This window comes from Lissotriton vulgaris, chromosome 7 (assembly GCF_964263255.1).
Source record: "Lissotriton vulgaris chromosome 7, aLisVul1.2, whole genome shotgun sequence".
Lineage (NCBI taxonomy): Eukaryota > Metazoa > Chordata > Amphibia > Caudata > Salamandridae > Lissotriton > Lissotriton vulgaris.
In genome coordinates, this window is record NC_141695.1 from 1719059860 (window position 1) to 1719086056 (window position 26197).

The 26197-nt window shown below is 46.2% G+C and overlaps 1 protein-coding gene across 1 annotated transcript in view; it reads right to left on the reverse strand.

The window, feature by feature from the left end:
• Positions 1-4758: 4758 nt before the first annotated feature.
• PIANP (PILR alpha associated neural protein) overlaps positions 4759-26197 on the reverse strand; it is a 182556-nt gene continuing 161117 nt past the window's right edge. The window contains exons 3-6 of the mRNA XM_086932914.1: positions 20927-21555; positions 14015-14096; positions 13343-13564; positions 4759-7036 (exon numbers count right to left, since the gene is read on the reverse strand). Of these exons, the coding sequence (XP_086789040.1) occupies positions 7015-7036; positions 13343-13564; positions 14015-14096; positions 20927-21555 (955 nt within the window). The 3' untranslated portion in view covers positions 4759-7014. The remainder of the gene's footprint in view (positions 7037-13342; positions 13565-14014; positions 14097-20926; positions 21556-26197) is intronic.

A 26197-nucleotide genomic window follows, 5' to 3' on the forward strand; every position in this document is an offset into this window, starting at 1 on the left:
TAGCTTGGCTCGACATCATAACAAAAGGCAGATGAACTCCTGATTTCACTTTTTAACAATCATTTTTTAATTAACTTTGTATAAATGTTTCATCTCACAGTTCACAAGATGTTAAATACTGCATTTCACATTAACAGTGTGCTCTACAAAAATATATCAGAGTCCATGATGTCACGTGTAGAAAGAAGGAAAAGGGGAGAGTAAGAGAGAGGAAGGACACTGAACAAGGACGAGCGAGAGAGGAAGAAAAGGGTGAGCTGTAGAAAGGGCCAGAGTGGGAAAAGGTCCAATAAGGAGACTTTTGGAGAGTTATAGAAGGCACATAGACAAGAAGCGAAACGAAGGGAGAAGGAAAAGGATGAAAAGACAGGAAAGCAATTGTAGATGGGAGGAAAAGCATAAGTAGAAGGGAAGTGGGAAGGGAGGGCGAGATGATAAGGAGGGAAAGAACAAGGTAGAAAGACCAGGAGCAAATATGTGCAAGAAAGGAGTTTGAAGAGAGGGAGAAGAAACTTAAAAGAAATAAGAGAAAGGAAGACAGGGAGGTAGAAACAAGAAGGAGGGGGAGATACAGAGGTAATGAGAGGCAGACAGAGCAAGCGAGAGAAAAGAGAGGAGAAGAGAGAGGTGGGAAACAGGTAACTCGAAGGGAGAGGAGAGGAAGCGAGTAAAAGAGTGAAGGAAACAAAGGCGAGACAGCAGTGGAGAGGCAGGGTGAGGGTCGCAAGGACAGAGAGCAGAACTGAAGAGATAGGCTCGGCCTCCTTAGTGACGTCTGAGATGAATTTGGCAATTTCCGCTGAAAGTGGAGTTCCCACTGAAGCATCCCTCGTTCCTGCGAGTGACAGAGAGAGACATCAGAGTGAGCACCGAGGTGCAGAGCCCAGGGAGGAAAACACAGGGCGAGGCAGAGGCGGCCCTTGACAAGGAGCACCGTGGACAGCAGGGAGGGCGAGAGACAAGGAGGGCAAGAGATGGCCAGGCCAGAAGAGGGGAGGAAAACCATGCAAGAGAGACAAGAGGAGAGAAGAGGAGAGAAGAGGAGAGGAAAACGATGCCAGAGAGAGAAGAGGAGAGAAGAGGAAAGGAAAACCATGCAAGAGAGAAAAGAGGAGAGAAGAGGGGAGGAAAACCATGCAAGAGAGAGAAGAGAAGAGAAGAGGAGAGGAAAACGATGCAAGAGAGAGAAGAGGAGAGAAGAGGAGAGGAAAACGATGCCAGAGAGAGAAGAGGAGAGAAGAGGAGAGGAAAACGATGCCAGAGAGAGAAGAGGAGAGAAGAGGGGAGGAAAACGATGCCAGAGAGAGAAGAGGAGAGAAGAGGGGAGGAAAACCATGCAAGAGAGAGAAGAGGAGAGAAGAGGAGAGGAAAACGATGCCAGAGAGAGAAGAGGAGAGAAGAGGAGAGGAAAACTATGCCAGAGAGAGAAGAGGAGAGAAGAGGAGAGGAAAACCAGGCAAGAGAGAGAAGAGGAGAGAAGAGGAGAGGAAAACGATGCCAGAGAGAGAAGAAGAGCCAGATGAGAAGAGGGGAGGAAGCCGACACAAGAGAGAAAATTCTCCGTAAGGTTTTAGATCTCCTCCCTATTGATGCCAGAAAGACCATTGTTCATGCTTTGGTGACCCCCATCTTGATTATGGGAATGCTCTTCTCTTAGGTTTGAGTAAAAAAGGCCTTCACCAACTGCAGTGCGTTCAGAACGCTGCTGCTCGCCTTGTGCTCAAACTTCCTCGCAGAGCATCTGGGAAGACGGCCTTAGCCAAACTCCATTGGCTCCCTGTCAAGGAGCGGATTACATTTAAAGCCCTTTGTTTCGCGCATCGAATTGCCCAGGGCAAAGGCCCAGATTATTTGAGAAATCTTCTTACCATGCACCGCCCCATCCAGAATTTGAGATCGTCCGGTGCGATGCTGTTTAAACCCCCTTGAATCACCACAGCCAGGATGGGTGGCTGTTCTTTCAGATACTTGGCTCCCAAACATTGGAATGAACTTCCGCTTGATCTCCGAATGGAACCCTCTGAAATTAGGTTCCGTGGAAAGCTTAAAACGCTTCTGTTCCCTCTTGTGTAACCTTCTTGCCCTTCTTACCTCTCTTGGCTTTTTCCATCTGCCTCTTGTGAATTAGCAGTATTCAGCGCGGGGACACACTGTTTTCTGTGTAGCCAGGCGCTTTTAAAATGGTTTATTATTATTATTATTATTAAGAGCCAGGCAAGAAGAAGGGAGGAAAACCACACAAAAGAGAGAATAAGAGCCAGATAACAAAAAGGGAGGAAGACGACACAAGAGAGAGAAGAAGGTCCAGGCAAGAAGAGAGGAGGAAGACAACGCAAGAGAGAGAGAGAAGAGCCAGGTGAGAAGAGAGCAGGAAGACGACGCAAGAGAGAGAAGAAGGTCCAGGCAAGAAGAGAGGAGGAAGACAACGCAAGAGAGAGAGTGAAGAGCCAGGTGAGAAGAAAAAACAAAGAAGACACAATGATGGAAGAAGAGTCAGGTGAGAAGAGGAAGACGACACAAGAGGGAGAGAGATACAAAGAGACAGGGGAAAAGAGGGAAGGAAAATGTTGCAAGAGAGAGAAGAGTAAGGTGAGAAGAGGCTAGGGAGATGACAAAGGAGTGAGAAGAATAGCCAGGCAAAAAGTGGAAAGGACACAAAAAAGAGAGAAGATGCAGGTGAGAAGAAGGGAGGAAGACAACACAAGTGAAGGAGAAGATGAGGTAGGCGTGAAGAGAGGAGGAAGATGACACAACTGATGGAGAAGACAAGCCAGACCAGAAGAGCAGAGGAATGTGACAAAAGACAGAGAGAAGACGAGGCAGGCACGAAGAGGGGAGGAAGAAAACACAAGCTAGAGAGAAGATGAGATAGATGAGTATAATGAGTGATGGATGAGTACACAAGCCAGAGAAGATGAACCAAGCAAGAAGAGGGGAGGAAGACGTCACAAGCCAAAGAAAAGCCAGGTGAGAAGAGAGTGGGAAGGCACCACAATTTGTAAAAAATTAAAAAAAAAATAAGTGGAGGTACCCAAAGTGTTGCTTACCAGGCCGCCACCCACTTTTTCTACAAGTGTGGTTTCATTTTGACCTTTGGCGTGGCCCACTTCTACCTTCAGAGCAGTGCATTTAGGGTGGAAAAAGGAAGCCCTATCACACCCATCTTGGGCCTCCAGGCAGCCCAGTGATTAATTTGAGCTGGTGGTGTCCAGTTCTCATCACTGGCACTTAACTGTCAATAACAGTACTTATGGTATCCCACCATACGGTGTTGCTGTCTGTCTAATTTTGAAATGAGCACAACAACAGCTGTTTAATAATTATTTCTACATTAAAAATGACTAATACCAGCCACTCAAGTCATTCTTATAGCTTTGGATGACCTGGAATATTCCAAATTGTCCCCTTTGTAGAAGTGTCATGGTTAGTAGTTGCTATTGCCAACGCAGGCAGGGGCAATGGGTGGTGCAAGCTTTTTACAAATTAAGCACTCAGCCAGCATGCATGCAGCCCGCCCTCCACCCAGACTAACCTCAGTGGTGAGTAACTGGCTCAGGAAACAAGCAAGTGATTGCCATAGCCAGTCTGCGGCATGTATCGTCCAGCATCGAGAGGTTAGTCTCAGCATTGGACTGGCCTATAGTGCAAGATGCGCTGATCTCACAAGTCAGTGTGTGGGCACGTTTTGGTCTGTTTGTCGGCCTGGTTATTGGTCTGCTAGACTGGTTTTCTACTGTTGGTTTTCCTCATATTACCACAAACACTGCCTGCAGCAAGCACATATGCATGCAGTCTCCCACACTTGGCAAAACACTAATATTGAGTGTCTTCAGAAGTTCAAAAATTGCCCTGATTTGCAAATTTTGGTCACTTTTTTAGCCATCTCATTCACTAATGGTGGCCACTTTTATTTTGGTGCCTGTTTTTTGTTCCAGTCTGATCCTGGTTACTCTTCAAGGTATTGCATGATGGGATGCCTGTGATAGGCAGCAGGCAACGCAGTGGAGAAAGTTGGAACCATACTGCTCCACGCATATGCCCCCAGCATCGCAGCCTAGCCACTCATCACTGCCCCGTTCGCTGCAAACAAACTGAAATGGCTAAACCCGCCCCAAAGGAGCCAAATATCCAAATAGTGCCTCTGACCAGCTAGTTTTTGCTTTGAGCAACCTGTGATGGCAGTGGGAGATGCAGTGGGATCTGGGAATCAGGTTTGGAGGAAGTCTTAAGACTTCTTTTTAAAAACAAGAAGCTTTTTCCTTTACTAGCTGAACTTCAGCACTGGTGATGTGTCAATGGTGTGTTGGCACCTATATGACAACTTCCATGCATGACCCTAGGAGCAGACATCAGCAGCCTTTGAAACTTTAAAACGTTATGTTTTATTCGAGATTTCACCTAATGGTGGGTAGAAAAGAGTGCCGGTGCTGCACACCAGTAGCCACCAGCTCAAATTAAGCAATGCTGTGAAGACGAGCCTAGTGAGACTAGGGAAGGAAGACAACACAAGCCAGAGAAGACGAGCCAAGCCAGAAGAGGAGAGGAAGTAGACACAAGGCAGAGAAAAAGAGCCAGGTGAGAAGAGGGAAGGAAGGCGGCACAATCCAGAGAAGAGGAGGCAGGCGAGATGATAAGAAGAAGAAGACACAAGGCAGAGAAGAGGAATCAGGTGGGTAGAGGGAAGGAATACAGTTCAATCCAGAGAAGACGACCCAGGCAAGAAGAGAAGAGGAAGAAAACGCCAGGCAGAGAAGATGAGCCAGGTGAGAGGAGGGAAGGAATACGGTCCAATCCAGAGAAGATGAGCCAGGCAAGAAGAGGGAAGGAATACGGTACAAACCAGAGAAGACAAACCCGATGAGAAGAGTGGGGGAAGATAACACAACAGAGAACAAAGACGAGCCAGGAGAGAAGAGAGAAGTAAGACGACACAAGCCCAAGAAGAAGAGCCAAGAGAGAAGGGGGAGGGAAGGCCACATTTTCCAGACAAGACAAGCCAGGCAAGAAGAGGAGAGGAAGAAGACACAAGGCAGAAAAGAAGAGCCAGGCGAGAAGAGGGAAGGAATTTGGTACAATCCAGAGAAAACGAACCAGGTGAGAAGAGGAGAGGAAGCGACACAAAAGAGTCAGAGAGGGAAGACGAGCCAGGTGAGAAGAGTGGAGGAAGACGGCACAATCCAGGGAAGACGAACCAGGCAAGAAGAGGAGAAGAAGACACATGTCAGATCAGAAGAGGCAGTTGAGAAAAGGGAAAGAAGGCGGCCCAATCCAGAGAAGACCAACCTGGTGAGAAGAGTGGAGAAAGACCACTTAACAGAGAATGAAGACGAGACAGATGAGAAGAGTGAAGGAGAGGAAGACAACACAAAAGAGAGAGAAGAAGAAGAGTGAGCTGACAAGAGGAGAGGAAGACAACACAAAGACAACACAAGCTCGAGAAGAGCCAGGCCAGAAGATGATACAAGAGAGAGACAATTAGTCATCCAAGAAGAGGCGGGGAAGATGACACAATAGAGAGGAGAAGAGGCTAGAGAGAAGAGGAGAGGAAGAAAACACAAACCAGACACGGTGAACCAGGCCAGATGAGATGAAGAAGATGAGCCAGGCCAGAAGATGGAGGAAGACAACACAAGAGTGAGACAAAGAGCCAGCGAAGAAGAGGGGAGGAAGACAACACGATCCAGAGAAAATCTGACAGAGAGAAGATTGAAATACCAGAAAGAAGAGTGAGTGGGAATTTGGGGAAGAGAAAAGAATGAAGAATGAGGGTACAATGAGGTGGAATAAATAAAAGACAGACGGGAAACATGGAAGAGAAAGGAAAGGTGGCAGTGAGTGTGGGAAAGAAGTGCGAAGAGAGAAATGTAGGGCCCTGCCAATGAGATCTAATGAGCAGAAAGAGAAATGAGAGGGAATGTGAGGAAGAGGAAAGAATGAAAAGAGGGCAGTCAAAGAGACTGAATAATAGGTAACTGACTAAAGAAAAAAGAGCAAGAGGGAAAGAGAAGAGAAAAAGTAGGATTAAAGAAGAGAGACAAAGATTGAATAACTAGAAAGTAGAAAGCAAGGAAGAAGGAAGACAGCAAGTAGGCAGAAGAGATAAAATAAAACAGAATTAAAAGGGAGGCAAGGTAGAAATAAAGAGGACTGGAAAAGTCATTAAACACTGAGAAAGATGCGACACAAGGAAGAGAGACAGAGATTGAGGAAAGTATAAAAGGAGGATTAGACAGTGAGAAGGGAGCAAAGTGGAGGTGAAATGAGGTACCAGCACTGGTGAAACAAAAACAGGGAGTACTCTAAGAGAGTTCATGGCTGAAGGCATGCACTGAAAACCAGCTCTTCCCCCCAAGGCGACCTGCCATCACCCACTCCCCAGGGGTCAACGAGGCCCACCACCACAGAGATCATGTCCCTGCAGAGCCTCAGGCGCCATCTTCCCTGGTAGGGTAGCCTTTCTTCAATACATGAATCCCAGACAAGGTGCAACATTTCAGGAGAGGCCATAGATAATTAGCTCTCCGTAAACAGATACTTCACTCATTAACTCAGAGGCGCGCATGGAGGGGTGTCCAATCCTTTGAAGACAGTACTGGTGGGAAGTGGTTCATACGTTTGCTGCGTGGCGTCCATTTTAGCATGTGAGCAGATGGACTAACAAAGTAGTCGTCCTTCCTCCCTTTCTACTATTATGGTGACTCTTGGGAAGACGCCATTTGCACGCACGTTGAAGAAATCCCCCATTTCAGCAGCTGGTTCATCCATCACCAGGCGTTGTGCTCTCCTCGCCCTCTTAATAAGAAACACAGGCTGGTTTAAGCCCTTTTCCACCACCGCTGGGTGCCAGTCTGCAGCCTCCAAGGCGGCCATCTTGTCCTCACCACGTTAAGGCTCCTGCAAACGTCCCATGTTGTAATCAGTGATTTGGGAGTTGGTAAGGTGTGGTGGGCTGCTATGTAGTCTGTCATTGGCAAATATGGCACAAAACGTGAGGGAGGGTTCACGTTACCCCAATCACAGTTTCACCAGGGGTATCCTAGAAGAAACAACAAAAAGGAGGTTGAGAAGGACAGCAAGTGGATAGAGGGGAGGAAGGAGGAAGACAACAGGAATAGAAAGAGGGTAGGAAAGATGACACATTCTAAAATGCAACCCTTGCTTAAATATATCAGGGCTCATAAGTCAGAAAACTAGGTTAAATCTAAATGCAGCCAAGTTGAAGAAAGTTCTGGAAACCCTTCCACAGAATATGCAGTGAAACACAGATATTGCCTTACAATTTTATCAGCTAATGTACTTGTTTCTTGCCTGCAAAAGGTAGAAAGACATACAGTAAGTCCTACAAAAATCAGGGGCATAGGAGTCAATATTTTGATACATGCTGGTGGTGCAGCAGTTGTACACTGCAACCATTTGTTTAAATGACAGCATGGATTTGGGGTGTGTGGACGATTCAGTAGCCCTATCACGCCCCTCCCGTTCTCTTCAGGCAGGTGGTGTCCATTTGTTAGCAGGATGCAGGGGGCGGGGTTTAGCGAAAGAAGTGGTCAGTTAACAGTGACCCGAAACAGAGTTCTCCCCTTCGCGGCGTGATGTTACCCGTTCTGGAGGCAAACTGTTTGCCACAGATCCTGTAAAAGTTGGATTTTTTTACCTGGGAGATTAGTTAACTCTCCTGATGTTTTTACAGGACTTTATTCACTACAATAAGGTTGGTGGTCTGAAAGTGTTGTTCAATTATTTTGGCAAAGAAAGAGTATCCAAAATGGTGGTGTCGACTCTTATAATGCTAGCTTTATGGTGATTGGAGTATTTTTTGAGTTTTCTTAACTGTAATTGGCTCCTGTCAAATTTATGCAGTAAAGATAGAGAAGCATAATCCTCGCCTCCGTGTCCTTAATAGAATTGAAAATTCTTACTGCGTACGCTAGAACATTTTTTATTGCGCTCTGCTGGTTTTAAAGGAGGCAGGGCAGGCAGACCTTAAGCCAGGGATTTTTGAGCAAGGATGAGTGCTGTGGTGTGCACACCCTCAGAGGCACTTTTTTGGGTGGTGTGGTGGCTACCGTTTTAGCCTGTTTGCCCCAAAAGTATAGTGAGAAGGACTGATGAGGAAGCGGTTGCGGCCATTGAAGGGGCACCTAGACAAGGACTGTCGTGGACCCTTCCAGGGATGATAGGCTCCGTAGGTGTCAGTCTTTGCCTAGCCGGCTGGGAGAAAAAAGGCGCTTGATGTATCTGCAGCAGCTGAGGAGCTTGTTGACGGGAAAGCTGGGCCATACAGACCGCCTACCAGCAGAGTGATGTCTGGCGTCGGTCATCAGGGAAGGCAGTTTCAGGCGAGGCAGGACGGGCTTAGAGACAATGCGGGTCCCTCCATAGAGTTACCTTTATTCCACAAGCCGGGCCAGAGCCGGGAGTGGAGGGAAGACTGGAGCAGCTTCCTAGTGTTGCAAGGTACCGCTACTCCGCTCCAGTGCGAGAGCTCCTGGAAATAGAGGAGTAGGGATACAGCGGTAGCACAGGAAGCAGCTGGGAGGAGGTTATAATAGGGATGTGGCATGCACTTTAAGGACTCTTGACCAGCAATTTAATAATCAAAAGGAGACATGCAGAGGCGGACACCGAGGAGGCCAAGGGGAGGCCATTTAAGGCCCGGTCAAGCAGATGTAGATCCAAATGAGTGGAACATAGAGCTGTATAGGCATGGAGAATGTTCCAGCCCACCAAAGAGAGCGCGTTGCTAATGGGGAGGGCACAAGGTGTGCAGGAAGGGTAGTGTGATATGAGGCATAGGGGATATGTAGACCAGGCTCGGCATGTGCTTTTCTCTGGTACAAGAGGAATCAGGGCCACAATTATGCCGGGAGAGTCTAGTGCAAACTCTGAAACCCCTTCTTGAAGATGGAGCACAGTCCGGTGCTACCCTTTCTGGGACTGCTTGGGACCTGTATCTCAGAATAAGGGAAGGTTGAGTGCGGTCCCCTTTTAGAATCATAAAGAAGTGTATAGTGAAGAGTTTGGGGTTTGTGGTTTGGGTGTGGAGATGTTTTGAGCATAAGTGTGGGAGTTTTGATTCAGTTGTGGTGTAGAAGTAAGAGCAGGAATGGTGGAATGTCCCTTGGGTTGTGCGTCACAGGCGCAAGCTCGGTGATCAGGACGGTGGAGTTGGTGTTTTTTGGAACACAGAACCCAGGCAAAGTGACCGGCGTGCAGTGATGACGCCGCATTCAATGTTGTTATCAGGACTTCAAGCTTTTGTGCGGGACTCCATCTTGAGACCAGGCAAGGACATTGGATTGGAAACAATGAAAAGTGTAAGTTCGGTTGGAGTATGTCGCACTGCTAAATTTGATGGCACGGAAGCGAGATTGGCAAAGGTCAAATATGTGAAGGACCAGGGTACGGGCATGGAGGAAGCGAGTAAGAAACAGCTGTCAAAAAACAATGTAAGGCAGTAGGGGATGTGACAAGGTGGAGGGGGGTTGGCAGGAAGACGGTAAGAAGAAAGAAAATAAAGAGGTAAAGCACAAACAAATTGCCTTATAATGGTATTACAACACCATTAGGGGCACATTTGATGGCATCTACCACAGAGCAAATATTGAAGGGCGAGAATATAGAAGTTTTCAAATCACTGCAGAGGCAGTTAAGGGCGAAGAAATGTTCCAAGAATTAGATATTCTATCTAGGAGGTCAAGGTTTCCAGTTGCCATAGAGAACTCGATTTCAACTTTTCTAATTTACGCCATCGTATAATGCTTGGGTTAGGTATGAAGGAGAGGTTCAGGCTTCATTGTAAGAGGGTGCTGAAGGAAAATGGAGATAGCTAGATAAGATCTCTGGTTGCAGACAATGGCACCTTACATGCTGGATCCAATTAGATACACGGCCAGTGGGTTGCCTTTAATTTAAACGCCTTTTCAAGGGTGTCCACCCAGGGAGGGGGCGGTTGAAGCAGGAGGGGTCCAAGCTCGGCAGACAGGAGCCTGTTGGACCTGTAACAAGGGATTTGCAACCGGGAGTACTGCTGTTTCAGGTACGAGTGCTCTCGGTTCAGTGGTAAACACCCAGTCAAGGGGTGCAGCATGCGGCCGGTGGGCCTGCAGGAGCATAGGAGGGCCAAGGGGGAACTGGCCAACCCACAGTTATAAAGGCAGAGGGAGGAGCTTATGGAGCACTTTGCAGAAAGGATTGTATGCCAGTTAAGGCGGAGAAGCCGAGTCACTGGATTTCTTTGTATGGGAGATGGGGTTTCAATTGGATTTTAAGCCGGGAAATGATGGTCCCAGATTGAGAAGTTGGGCAGAAAATTTGCGATCCGTGCGGGATCATGAGGATTTGGTCCAAATTGCTACTTTGGTGGAGTAGATAAAAACAGGTGTTTATTTGGTGGGTGGGTTGATATGTATGTGGATGATTATCGCGTGCCAGCCTCACAGATGTTGGGGATGTACTGTAAGTCTTTGAGGCTTTACAAATGCCTTCCGCCGAGTCTGGTACACATTTCTTTTTCATAGATTTGGCAAATGAGGCTAAGGAGGGGGTGGGGGGGCTCTGGGGAGGATATACAGAGGTTTGGGAGGTGGAGGCCTTGGTGTGTCTGTTACAAATGGAACATTAGCCCCATGTGGTGGTTGGATTAGCTTGTTTGTGCTTTAATTGTTTTTTTGTTGCTGTTTTTTTTTTGAAGGTTGCATAGCTGGGCTGAGGAGAGAGTACATTGTTACATAGATTTGTGGTTTCTTTACAGTGGAACACCCCAACATCAAATTCGATGTTATGAAAAGAAATTTAGGAAATATGCTGCCCATTTATTGGTGGTTGGTACCGTATTCTATTCATTGCAGCAGCTGAGTGCCTTGGCAGTTTTGTTAGGAAATATGTTATAGGGTGAGTTGGTGGGGGGCGGGGGCAGAAAACACCTTTAAAGAGAGTATCTGGTGGTTGTTTTTGAGAGCATTGGTTGGTTATGTTGACACTCAGGCTGATCACCACGGAGGGCGAGGGTGGAGAGAGGAATTGAAAGTTAAAATCTGATTTACGCACCTTTCTCATTAAAGCGGCCTTTTTCACACATTAAGGAGTCTTGAGTGGTTCTGGCTGTCCTGTCCCACCCTATAAAGGTGCTGCAGTATGGACCACAGTGCTACGCCAACCAGCAAAGCTACACCTGGAATTATTCTCCGATACTAAGAAATACGGCTTACTAAGAGCTGCTGTGTAGAGCTAATGTCGCCGGGGCATCTTTAGGTCTTAAACCACATTTTGAGCATCATAGTGGTGGACAAGTGTTTTCAAACTTAAAGCTGCTACCTCCATCTACCTAGGAGGATAGTAATGAGGGATGGAAAGGAACTTGACGGGTTTAGGCTGTCCCCTACAACACCTGCCCTCACTGTCATTATTAATATAGGTTACAACACACAACCTCTACTCTGCTAGTAGGTTGGGTCATACATAACATAACGTGTACTTGTAAAGCGTACTTACACCCAAGGTTATCTTGGCGCTGAATAACAGATTTTTATTGCTACACAACTCCATGGTACTCATTGTATCGACCGCAGAAGGATAAATATTGAGTGGACACGCCGGCATTTGAACCTGTGACCATGAGGTTGGACACAGGCCCACACAGTGGACGCATTAGTCCACTGAGCCACCAGACCCAGCATAGGCCCGATGTCGAAAAGTGTGATCCTTAACACCATCGCTGCTGATGGTATCCCTCTCCTGTGCTGGGCCCTAATGAAAATGGGTGCGGTCATGACGAGCTGAGCTCGTCATGAGCATCGAAGGTGTTAACTAGAATTTCATAACAGTATGTGATAATTATCATGAAAAATAAATTAGGCCCTCATTATGAGTGGCCTTTTAATTCCGATGGGGTTGGAGCGATCAGCCCCATCGGTGTTATGAGACCTATGAAGCAGCCAAAATCTCTTTGTGGATGTCTGGGAGAAGATTATGAAATACCTGAGGGATCAGACCTGGGATCCCAGACTCTTTGGATAAATCCTCCTTTCTTAGTGGACACTCAGGGCCCAACTTATAATGGGTCTGATATTTCTACCTTCAGAGTTACGGGTGTCGGCAGCTGTAGGGTTGGGGAATAACAGTCCATTTTCCAGGCTGCAGGTAATGATGGACCTAGTAGATATGATGCCAAAATTAGGCGTAACTGTAACCCAACACCTTAACATTGTACTCTCAAAATGAAGCATTAACTCTAAGCCAGCGCCCTAAACTTTTGTCTAAGTGTAGCCCAAATAACTATACCAACCATAGCCCAAAACCCTTCACATGCGCCTGAAATGTTAAGCCAAAATCCTCTCCCAGAAGGTAACATTTGTAGGCACTTGGGTGCAGTTCTGTCACTTTATCAGAACCTTACCAGAAGGATTTACAGAAGCATGATTGATACTGTTAAAATTTATTTATTTGATATTTAACACAATTTTAACAAAAAGATTTTAATTCAATTGCATCTTTTTCAATAAGATATGGGTATGCTATGTTTACATCGAAAAATAAACAAGCATTGGCAAAACTGAGGCGCTGGCTTGCACTGCGTGAAGACCTCTACAGCGAGTTGCCAGGGGAGAGCAGCCTTCAGTGGGAGGAGCGTGGCAAATATAGCTATTATTTGGGCTGCGACCCATTGATGTGAAACCCCTGCCAGGAATGGAAACACCTCTTCAGCTACTGATAGACCCGGGTTGGCTGTGTTTGGAATAAGGAATTTGTTTGCCACATCACCAACGCCATAATATAAAGTCAGTGGCACAGTGTACCAGTCTGCTAAATGCTGTGCCTTGTTTTGATCCCATGAACTCTAACAACTGCTAAAGCAGTCTGTAGCCAGATGCTAAAAAGTGACTAGAAAACTCACAAACTCAATTACGAGAGGAAATCCCAGAGAAACCAGAACTAATCTGTAGAAAGACCTCAAAGAAAATGGTCAAGCTCTTACAAGGCACTACACAACGAAGGACTGGCGTACCTCAACAAATTAGTGAATTACCACCAAACGACCAGGGAACTCCATCCCGGATCCGTTACCTATGAGCTACCCAACGCAACCACCAGGCAAGCAGAGGAGGCCGCTCCTTCTCCCACCCGGCAGCTAAGACCTGGAACTTCCTCCTCCTGCACCTCAGAGCCTCACCACCATCGCGCCAGCACTTCAGCAAGGACCTCAAGACCCGGATTTTCAACCAATAGGAACAGGCAGGATTATCCCGCAGCATGATCCCACAGCACCTTGAGAACCTCACGGGTGAAGCAGCCGTGCTCTACAAATCCTGACTGACTGATTGAATCAATAGGCCTGCCTTACCGGTTGAGTTGGAACACAGGGTTCCTCGAGGCATTCTCCACCTTGACTTTGCCCTCCTGGATGGCCAGGGCTTCCAGCTCCGGTGCAAATTTGAGGGAGTCACTGTAGCTGAAGACAGAAAGGGCCCCCGGGGACAGGTCGGTGAGTGGCTGCTGGCTGTCCTCCTGCTGCAGGGGGTTCTGCTGGGCAGTGTGGTTCCGGCGCTTCTGGTTCCGATCCCAACTGGGGAACGAAAAAACATAAGTTAGACACTTAGAGCCACCAGGCGACGACTTGAACACAGCTGCACTACTGCCAGTCTCCTCTCTCTGAACATACAATGAAGTGTGTGGCAAAGCAGAATCCCGGTATCCTCATAGTCAAAAGGAGAGAAGGTCCATTCAAGATGACCAGCATTGGTCATTGAGGGCCAGTGCCATTCAAGAGGTTTATGATCTCTTCCCAAGAACAATTAGCTTAAGATTAATCAAAACCACCACAATTCACAAAGCCATTGCTTAGCCAATAATCCTGGTGCAATTGTGATCGCCAAAGGCCAAAGTGGTGCATTTATCGAACCAGCCCTGGTGACACAGAGTATTGCACCGCCTTTGACTTAACAAAATCATGCTTAGGGCACGTGCCTCGCGTCACACGAACATGGATTTCCACTGCTGGACACAGCAGACTCACCAGAACTTGATGATGATCCCAGTGGCCACGAGGACAATGATGACAGAGATGGAGATGGTGACATAAAGCTGGGGATCAATGCCTGCAGAGAGAGAAGAGAGAGAAGAGAAGAGAATGAGGAGACTGACCATAGATACTACAGCACCAACACCCAGGCACACCAGCAGACTGGAACACCTGCACAACAACACACCAGCACAACAACACACCAGCACACCAGCAGACTGGAACACCTGCACAACAACACACCAGCACAACAACACACCAGCACACCAGCAGACTGGAACACCTGCACAACAACACACCAGCACAACAACACACCAGCACACCAGCAGACTGACACACCAGCGCAACAACACACCAGCACAACAACACACCAGCAGACTGACACACAAGCGCAACAACACACCAGCACAGCAGCAGACTGGCAGACAAGCGCAACAACACACCAGCACAACAACACACCAGCACACCAGCAGACTGACACACAAGCCCAACAACACACCAGCACACCAGCACACCAGCACACCAGCAGACTGGCAGACAAGCGCAACAACACACCAGCACAACAACACACCAGCACACCAGCAGGCTGACACACAAGCGCAACAACACACCAGCACAACAACACACCAGCAGACTGGAACACAAGCGCAACAACACACCAGCACACTAGCACATCAGCACAACAACTCACCAGCACAACAACACATCAGCACACCGGCACCTCAGTATACTGATACACCAATATGCCAACACACAGGCATATTGGCACACCAGCATACACAATAGAACAGCACACTGGCATACCAACACACCAGCACATTAATACACCAGTACACTAGCAGACCAACACACTAGCACACTGGCATACCAACACAACAGCCCAACAATACACCAATACACTGGCATACCAACACACCAGCACACAAGCACACCGGCACCTCTGTAGACTGATACACCAATATGGGAACACACAGGCATATTGGTGCACCAGCACACACAATACTCCAGCACACTGGCACACCAACACACCAGCACAACTACACACCAGCATGCTGGCATACCAACACACCAGCAGACCAACACACCAGCACACAATACACCAGTACACTTGCATACCAACACACCAGCACATCAGCAAACTGGCACCTCTGCAGACTGATACACCAACATGCCAACACACAGGCAGACTAGCGCACCATCACAACAACACACCTGCGCAACAACACACCAGTATTGCGGCACATTTGCACACCAATACAACAGTACATCAGCACACCGGCACATCGGCTGACTGAAACACCAGCACAATAACACACCAGCACACTGGCATACCAACACGCCAGAACCCAGCACATTGGTCAGGGCCGGCTTTAGCGTTGGTGGCACCCAAGATGACAATCTTTGTTGTCCATACCAATGACCTTCTTCTCCAGTGATTCCCTCTCTACCATCCTCCATTTGTGCTATTCATCTCTCCATAGCCTCTCTGTCACTTGTATTTACTTTTTTTATAGCACTACTCATCCCTGGGTTGTGTTTCATACAACTTTGTATAGAAAATGTTACATAATACATTGATGGCTTCCAGATGTAGGAGTCACATCATCCATACTGGTAAGCATTATATATTAAGACTGTATGTCTGGAGACACACAAACTTAGAATTGAAAATACAGTGTTTGGAGTTATTTACACCAATAGGAATATATTTCTACCCAAGGAAACGTTTTTAGTAACGTAAAAATAATGAAAGTTTGAGAAAAAACAACCAGTTAATAAACATGTGCCTTGCAGTTTGCATACAGCCTTTTGATGCCGGTTCATTGCTCACAGTGCTATATTTGAAGACTGTAACTTATGAACTGCAAATGACCAAAAAGTCTCTGTGACAAAAGCAGTAAACCACTCAGCTCACAAAATATAATAAAGATTGCTGATCTGCATGCTGCACCTTGTGCTTAACAGCAGGCACATTAACCTTCTTTGCTCTTTATAATGAGTGAACACTGTGATTGTACAAAACACCGGTCTCAGCAGCAAGTATGTTAATCTGCAGAGCTGACTTGCCTATAACATTACCCCCTGAAAGTTGCTGGGCACACAGAGGTCTCTTCTGACTGCTCTTGTCTTGCCTGACCTGTTTGCTCTGTCCTCTTCCCAGCAGGGTGGGACACAGGCAGCTCTGGGGGAGACTAAGGGCCTCAATTACGAGGCTCCTAGGGGCAATTCCGCGCCACTGCAGCATCACTTTTTTTACTCTCGGTAGCGTAACAAGCAGCAGCATATTTACAAAGCCACGCAAAACCACTTTACGTGGCTTTTCATGGCCGCATAAATCTATGCCCCTTTCACGCGGAACACTGCGTGAGAGGAGCGTACCATGTGTGTTTCTGTGGGTTTTCCCAAGCAACATGCATGGAATCTGAAGCATTCCCAAATTAACTATTCCTTGTGAATCTGTGAATGCTTTAGAGTCTAACGCCATCCCAGGAGTGGCGTTGGGGAGGCACAATGAGAGGAGGGGAAATATTTTTATGGCAGAACACATAGAAAGAGGAAAACACCTCTTGTGATTGTTTTTGTGCAGGAAGGTGTCCCCTGCATTGTTGGGGTGATTGTGTTTGTGCAGGAAAGTGTCCCCTGTATTGTAGGGGTGATTGTGTTTGTGCAGGAAGGCGTCCCCTGCATTGTAGGGGTGATTGTTTTTGTGCAGGAAGGTGTCCCCATTGCAGTGGTGATTGTTTTTGTGCAGGAAGGTGTCCCTTCCTGCCTGAAAACAATCACCCCTACAATGCAGGCACCCTTGCACCATGGCGCAGGGTGTCTGAGCTGGTGCACGGCAGCCCATTGTGCACCGGCGCAGGGGAAAAGGACAGGAATGCTTCATATCTCATAGACAGTGCATTCCTGCCCTTTTCTTCTGACACCGGGCAGCACAGCATTATTTCTTGCGGCGCTGCCCTGCGCCAACTCCTCATAAATGAGGCCCTCAATAGGGACAGGCAGACACCTACAGTGTGGGACCCAAGCAGCTCTACAGTGAGAATCGAGGGGTGCAAGCAGACCCCCTGCATTATGGAGCCTAGGCAGCTCTGGGCTGCGCCTCTAAGGGTACAGGGAGACCCCGCAGTGAGACACAGGGAGCGCTAGGGGAGATCCGAGAGGTGCAGGAAGACCCCTGAAGTGAGACACAGGCAGCTCTAGGGGAGATTCGAGAGGTGCAGGAAGATCCCGCAGTGAGACACAGGCAGCTCTAGGACAAGACTCAAGGAGGGGGGGAGTACACACAGAATCCTGCAGTGAGGGACACAGGTCTATGGTCAAAGGTAGGGGGCAGTGGTGGCTGGGCATGAGAGAGTGTTTTTAATACTTAGAAATTATGTTTATGTAGCTGTGTTTGGGTTAGTATAAACAGCTGCAAATTGACATTATGGCCTCAGCCTGCTTGACCTGACATCCATTATAAAGATGCTGAAGAAAAAGTGTTGCTTTTATTTTCCATGAATGAGCTTACATGGTTCTAGCTTCTGTTTTTTCTTTAAAAAAATAAATGAAATAGATTTCATTTTCATAGTGCTGTAGAAGTTCCGAATGAAATGTATTGATGTGCTGTGCAAGTAACAATTCCAAGGCAATTTGTGCCTCACTCAGGGGCCGATTCACAGAACTAATCCGAGACAAAATCCTAAACTTACTACTTTTGGTATTCACAGAAGACATTTAGTAGTAGTAAAGGCAGGATTTTGTCTTAAGTTAGGATTTTGTCTTAAGTTAGGATTTTGTCTTAAGTTAAACTTAAGTTTGTCTTAAAACAAAATCCTAACTTAAGACAAAATCCTGCCTTTACTACTACTAAATGCCCTCTGTGAATTCCAAAAGTAGTAAGTTTAGGATTTTGTCTCAGATTAGTTCTGTGAATCGGACCCTTATTGTTTAATGACTTAGGGCCTGATGTAGGTAATTCTAATTTACCACTTCTAAAATACCGAATCATACCGATTCGGTATTTAAGAAGTGGTAACTTAGAGGGGGGGAAATGTAGGTAATTCTGATTCGGTAAATACCGAATCGGTATCCCCCATTGATTCCTATGGGCCTTGAAGCCCATAGGAATCAATGTGGAATGCCGAATCGGTATTTACTGATTCGGTAATTACCTATTCTTGCAAGGGTGCAGGGGGTGTCACTTTGACACCCTCTAGCACCCCAATTTCAGGCTTGTGTGCCATGTGGCACACATACATGCCCTAAGGGCATGTCTGTGTGTCACATGCACAGGTGTGCATGCACACCTGGATTCGGTATTTTACCACCCAATTGGATTGGGTGGTAAAATACCGACTCCTGAAGGCCTGTGGCAATCTTCAGTGTGCCACCTACATCTCTATTTACCGATTCTGTACATTTACCGATTCGGTATTTTACCGAATCGGTAAATGTACAGAATCAGTAAAATTATCGAATCTGTACTTATGTAGCCCCCTACATAAGAAAACCGTAATACCAGTCGGAAACGGCCGAATTCGGCCGTTTCCGACCGCTATTAGGGCTCCTACATCGGGCCTTTAATGTTTTGTTTGCTTCCGTAGTACAATGTAATTCTCTTTCTTTGTAGGGTAAATGGTGCTCAATTATTATTCATAATGTAGGTGTTTTCTAAAGGTTTCATTTCATTTTCTTTAATGTTTATTGGTTCATGTCATACCACTTGGTTAGTTCTGCCCTATAATCTCACCACACACCGTGTTGAGAATGTGTTTTTTCACTGTCTGAAACCTACAAAATCTGCCCTTTCAGGGATGCGTGCCAGGCTTTCTTTGCTTTTCGAACTAAACAGTCTCTATGTCAGACTATCATCTGACTCTGTGCCCAGACGTTTTGCTCTCACTATTGAGGGCAATCTCCACATTAGACTGCTGATTTAAACTTAGAATGTTGGTTCTTTCCTCTGAGGCAGACTTCATGTCAGTCCTCTTGGTTATTTATTATTAGATTTAACTTGTTTTATTTTATTTATTTTTTATTTTATTTATTTATTTATTTATTTATTTATTATTATTATAATATTTTGCGAACTGAATAGATTTATGCTGGTTCTTTGCTGAACTGTATTTTGGTTCTGCATATTTACTTAATTGTGGCAGATTACTTTACGTATTACCTCTAGCAAAATGTACATTTCTGGTACATTGTTGATGCTGATTTGAATCTGACTAACTATTTTTGCCTTCTGTAATGATTCTTAAATTTGTATAAACCTTTATAGCTTTGGATTTTATTTTTTTCTATATTTGCACAAGGGACCCATCCGTTGAGACTCACACGACCTTGTTCCTGCACACTTGCCCTTTTAATTTACTCATAAAAGGAGTTAACAGGATGTACTGTCATAACCCTCCAGAGCAGACACAAGCATCTCTATGGAGAGGCCTAAGGCTAAAGACAGCACACCCCAGTTTGGGGCACAGACAGATGTACATTGAGACAGGATGGTTTCTGATAGTCTTGTTTAGTTTGGGACACTGGCAGCTCAGGGACCAACCAAAGTGGCTCAGACTGTATCCTCCAGTGTGGAACACTGTCCTCTCTAGGCTGAGACAGGAGGGATGCTGACAGCATTCTGCAGGATGGGACACATGCTGTTCTAGGGTGTGCCTGGCAGGGGTACAGGGACTCCAATCCACTGTTGTGGGGGCACGGGGACCTGTGGCTCACCCCCTGTGGCTCAAACCCAAAATAGAAAGGCTGCTTCCTCCTATCCTGATGGGTAGATTCCTCCATTTGACAGAGCTCTCTGTGCAGGCACATAGTAGTGGGAGGAGGCCAGTGGAGTTGTTTAAGTGCTAATGTGTTTACATGTGTTCACAATGGTGATCAAACTCTCCGTAGTGGACTTGAAGGCTTTCGGAGGTGCCATGGTGTTGTTTTTAGGAAGATACAATACATAGCTCAGTGTATTTTCCATGGGTAAGTTAACATTCCTAACTCCTTTCCACAGCCTCTATCCTGCTTGTGGGATGTATGACTGTACAACGCGTACCGTTACACCGCGTCCCTTTACGACGCAGTTTTAACAACGCAAGTCGTTACAACGACTTGCGTTGGGGGGGCACTGATAGTGAATAGTTTAATTTACTATTCCAACTCCAGTCCCCGTGGATAGTAGGGAAGTTGTTGGATAGTAAATTAAACTATCCCCTATCCTAGAGCGCCCTCCAGCGAAAGTCGTTGTAATGACTTTCATTGTTAAAGCTGCGTCGTAACGGTACCGCGTTGTACCAGTTACGTTATAAAGGATGTTTCCCCTGCTTGTGTCACCTTTACACGGTGTAGTGTTTTATATATTATATACTTTGATACTAGTGTTTTTATATTATATACTTTGATACTTTGTACATGCTTATCAATTATAGAAATATAGCTATGGTGCTTCATAAAAATTCCCAAATGCAAAAACATGCATAATCCTGGACATTCGCCACAATGATCCCTGTGTGGAATGCAGCACATTCCAAGTTTTTCCTGCACATCTCCTGCTTGGTGGTCACTGACACAAACCAGTCCAACCTAAGTGGCTGGTCAAAATCCTGGCCTATCAATGAGTCCTAAAGAGGACACACTGTTGTGGGAGATTGCGTGTTCCGGATACAGGTGGGGTGATCTGTATCAGGATTTGGTGTCCCTCCAGCTGAATAGTCCTGCATTTCGCCGCTGTGTGCAGGAACAAGCAGCTTGCACTCGACGTGTGACAAAAGAGATGCCGAATGTGACATCGCTCTGGAGCAAAGGTGGTTGATATAGTGTTTTCCGGTATAGGACTGTGGTAGCTCTTAGATAAGAATGGTCAATATACCTTTTCACAGTGAAGGACAGAGTGAGCTTTGGTAATGAGATGGAGAAACTCACCCTCTGCCCTGGTTCCAAAGAGGAATGGCTTCAAAGTGGCTGGTGACCCCTTAAGGTTAAGTCCATCATCTGGATGGCGAAGGCGGGAGTTAGGGAAAGGCGTCACCATCCCACGCGGGGACACATGCCCAAAGTCCAGGTGCAGGGAACCAACATCGGCTGAACTGGCATCCATGCCCTCCTCATCAGACACAGTGGGTCCCCAGACAATAGCCCAGGGGTACTGGGAAGATGGCTGGCCCTCTTCAAAGCCAGAGGGTGTGGCAGAGCGAGGCGAGGATGCCATCCGAGGCACCTGACGCCTCCACCTGGGGTGCCAGGCATCTGCTCGTGGGATTCTTTCTGGGCGCAAAGGGGTATGGCTCCTGGCAGCCTTCAGCAAGGCTGCTTTTAGGTTTCCTGCTGGTTGAGGGGCGGAGTCAGTCCATGCGCCTCCGGTGATCTTCTCTGTTGAAAGTCTCCACGGGTCGCCCGCTGGTGGATAGTCTCTGTGGTTGTTGACGGGTACAGGGGGCACCTGTGCTGCATCACAAGACAGGCTGCCAGCCACAACAACAGTAGTGGTTATTAATGTCCAGACTTGAAAGGATTGGTACTTGGTCCAGTAGTGACAGCAGTGGAGTGGGTGCCTGTGGAGAGATGCAAAAGAGAGGGAAATGAGCCTCAACAGTGTCTCATGTCACCAGGGACTGAAAATGCACTAAGAGATTCCTCATGAGCCACCCAGCACACCCAGCACTCCTGCACCACTCTTCAAAGCCAATGCTCCCACTGTCTCTAATCTGGCCAAAGCTCCTAAACCACACCAGTGCTCCCACACTGTCCTTTATAGTGAGCGAGCGCTTATGCGTCAGTTCCTGTTCCACAGCCAACCCTCGTACAGTATCTACAAGGACAGGGCTCCTGCATTATCCCCTAAAGAATCTGGTAGGTATCTCTGCAGCTGGCCTGACAGCCAGGGAACCACCAACCCATGCATACTGCTCTTTTCAGTCAAACCTCTCAACAAGTATTCCTACTCCATTAAACGCTGGCAAAACCTTTACTATTCTCAAAAAGATGGTCCCTATGGTGGAAGTGTAGCCTTGGACTTCCACTGCAATAGTATCATCAAAATCTCCTCTGCGAGTTAGTTATAGTTTTGCGGTGAGTGCATTTATTTTGCTAAATCCAGTTCATATAATGCAGAAACGTTCTCAAGGCGCTCCTAACAAGTGACAGCGCAGTGAGAGTGATATAAAGTGAATAAAGAGTGCGCTTGTGCTATGTACAAGAATATATACATGTGACTGATTGGGAAAATATGCTGTTATGTGTGGCACTCATAGTATGAATGTCAATACCCACAATCAAAATGTAAAACCAGCCCACATATGTTAATGTCAACGTTTCGACCCCTTAGCGCAATTATTTAGAACAGGGTCACCAACAGGACAAAGTAAGAACAGTTGAAGCTAGTGCTGACAAAGGTATCTGAAAAAAATGATGCTACAGGGAAAAAAGGGTTGCGTCCTTTTCTGTTGCATTTGTATTTCTGATACTTTTGTTAGTGCTTGATCCCCACTGGTAATGGTCTGTTCGCCGACAGATATTAGATGTGAAATAGTTCCTCATGCATTTTATGGTGGCAGCAGGGCACACTCAGACAACCAGCATCTGGCAAGGCCATTTGGCCTGGCATTTGGCAAACATCAAAGTTATGTTTTAATTGATTTCTTTTTATAGGCATATATAAGATGAAAAACATTGGCAAACATATGGAAATGTAAAGGTAAAGGAGCAGCCCTGGCACACCAGCCTTTGCACGGGAGTGCCCTCCTTTTCAGACAGTTGTGCACATGTGATCTGGCAAAATGGCATCACTCATGTAACAAAACAGTCAATGGATGAAGGGGCTGATACATTGCTCCTTGCTATAAACCAGGGGTCTCCAAACCGGTCCTGGAGGGCCGGATCCATGCCAGATTTTTAAAATAACTACATGTATCTCAATGGGGATATCCAAAAAATCTGGCATGGATCCGGCCCTCCAGGACCCGTTTGGAGACCCCTGCTATAAACTATTGGGTGGAAGCAAAATGGGAATGGTACTTGAAAATAATAATGGATGAAGAGGGCTTACCAAAAGCCATTGTTTTTATGTATGTATTTTATTATAAATTTATCGGAAAATGAGAGCCTGATGAGGCAGCTAAAGCTGTCTCTAGGTCAAATTTACACACAGTGATTCTTAAATATCCCTGTGGGCTGATCCCAGATGTGATTGACAGTGTCTCAAGCCAATTGCTGAGGGATCTGCAGCAGAAGATGCCAATGACTTAGGACGGCTGAGCAAAAGCACCTTAAAGTAAGTATAAGATGCAATTTGTTTGCCGGAATGGTAAAAGCACCCTAGGCGTCAACATTGAAAGGCCTCCCAGCAGCGGGTTATACATCGAGCAAGCCGGGCAGCCATACTCCAATTTAAAGGATAATTTCCATACAGTATACCCCTGTTATGTCCTTGCAAGTGTCACCCCATTTATGAGATGTAGTGGGTCGTATAGAGGTAGCTGACTACCACTGACCACCCTTGGCACAAGTGGTGGGAAATGTAGCCTTTTATATGATCCAACGTTACCGCTACTACATACGTTTAGTGCAGATATCTAAAATGTAACATTTTTGTGCTTATAGTTCAAAGGCACTTTTTTGGAAAGAGTCACACATTCCCTTTTGATACAGTTGAATATAAAGCTCACGCCCAGACCTCAAGCGGCTCTACATATTTTACATTATTTTATTCACTGCGACTCTAATGAGGACTTTCTGGTTCTCATAGGACATAGCCCATCATTTGTGTCTCCATTCCAAGCACACATCATCTTAAAGACCTGTTGTATCTCATACAAAGAAGCAACGAACAACCTTCCTCCTCTTCACTTGCCTGAAAAGATGAACATTAGAGTCCCAAGTCTGAAACTACATAAAAAGAAAGACAACAACAGGAGGCAAGACTTTTCTGTCTTTGCACCTGTATGGGTTGCCAGGGTTTCCTACTTTGTCTCTACACATTGAAACTCTTTGCCTCCTACATCAGAAGTCAAACCACCCTACCTGCCTCTCACAAACATTTGAAAAGATGGTTACTTGCATCTAATTCTAGCCCAGGGAATTCCATTAGATCTGTCAAGGCTAGGATACTTTCAGGGATAATTGTGTGATCTATAAAAGTACTAAATAAAAATAGAATGCAAACACCATCCCACACACATCAGCCAGAGCCTCGTCGTGCCAACAGATTGAAAAGGTCCAAAGAGACATCTCTTCAAGAGGCATGTAATCTGCTGAAAAGGGCTTCCCACTCTCTTGCCAGCGAGGGTGGATAAAATTCCCGCCCACGAGTTTCTTTCTGCACGACTTGAATCGCTTCCCATCCTTGTCGCCGGCATTCCGCTGCCTCCGCTGCACCCCACTCTGCATAATATCAACACATATATTTTTATCTGTTGGGAGTTCAGGTTCTTTTTCTACCTATCTACCCCAGTCCTACCCAAGTTACTTTTGATATTTTAGGGGAGAATTGGGTGGAGATGAGGAGATGGCTGTAGATTCATGGCATGAATCCTAAAGGTGACGGCCGCCCAGGGGCGAATGTAGCCGACATCAACCCGATTCCAACATCCGGATCCTCACACTGTTGCTGCCCGGTTTTACTTCTCTGAGAGCTGAAGTTGCTGCCCCAATCCTAAATCTATTTCAATTCAATCTAATGCGGTGGTCTCTCCAAGTCTCCGCGGGGACAGCAGGCCACCTTGAGAATACCTGCCAGAGTGGCGCAAGCCGCAAAAACTAGTTTGCCCAGCAGGCCCTGCAATTCAACAAATGTTCAGTACGGGTTTGAGCATGTGTGTGTCTTATTCAAGATACTTTATTGGTTACATCCTTGTTTGTTCTAGCATGCCAGAAGACGTTTACGAGAGATTCACCCGGGACCTCTACTTTGCTGCCCAAAAATCAGCACGCATTATGTTTTGCTTTGAAGAATTATTTTCTGCATTATAAAAGAATTGTTCTATGATTTCCAGTAACAACAACAAGCCTTGAGAAAGCTCTGGTCATCCTGACCGCGAGGGCGAAACATGTGTCGATTGTTGCACCTCTAGAGCTCACATGTAAATACTGTGTAAGAACAAACAGTATTTTGAAGAAGACACACAGCATTGGCTTTTCTCCAAAAAACAGCAGATCTAGAAAGGACATTTGTCGCATGTTTTAAAACTATTATTACTGCACAAAGAGGAGCTCAAAAACTGTACTGTACGGTTCTTGACATGAGGCTGGAAAGGTCCAGCACCTCAAGTAAAACTCCTCTCAAAACAATTATCAACTGATGAAGGCAATCTTATCCAGTCCTAGGATTCCTGGACCTTCTCCACACCTCTAAACAACGACTAAACAAATGTTGCCTTTTCTTTGCTTACCACCAACATGGTGTCTTCAGCAAATACCAAGGTTTGTTTATAGGTAATCAGGTGACCACCTGCACCAAATCTGAATCTCCACTAGGCTAAGTAACTTCGGGGCCTATTATCAACAACTAGCGAAAATTTTCGCTAACTAACTTAGCGACAACTTTTCTATCGCCGTGCTTCGCCTGATTTTATCGCAGAGATAACGCGCTATTAGCAACAATTATCTCAAATGCGATAAAATTTCAGGCGTTAGCAGCGAAATGCGAGAATATCGCTGGTAATCCAGCGATATTCAGGCATTATCGCTAATGAGGACTTAGCCATAATATCCAACTCCCATTGGATATAATGGCTAAGAACTGGTCTGAGCAGGCGTTAGTTTTTGGAGATATTCGCGCTTAGCGCAAATATTTCCATCGCTACGCCTGCCTTGCTAATAGGCGATAGCGACATTAGCGACTGCTTTCAGTCGCTAACTGGTTGGGTACGCCCACTTTGCATGTCATTAGCGATAAATATCACTGACATGCAAAGCGGGCCCCAAACCGCTTGCTATCACCTAAAAGCTGTTGCTAACATGAGTTAGCGACAGCTTGCTAATAGGGCAATATAATTATCGCCTTTCGGCCGCTAAAGCGGCGATAATCCAATATCGCCAGGCTTGGTAATATGCCACACCGTTTCTTTCTCCTTCGGTGCTATCGTGAGGCAGGAGTACTCAAAGCCTACCAGGATGGTCTACAAAGGTCCTGAGATGTTCACAAGCAAGCACAAGAGACTTTGCACTGAGAAGACGTCATCAAGTAGTCCCTGCAAT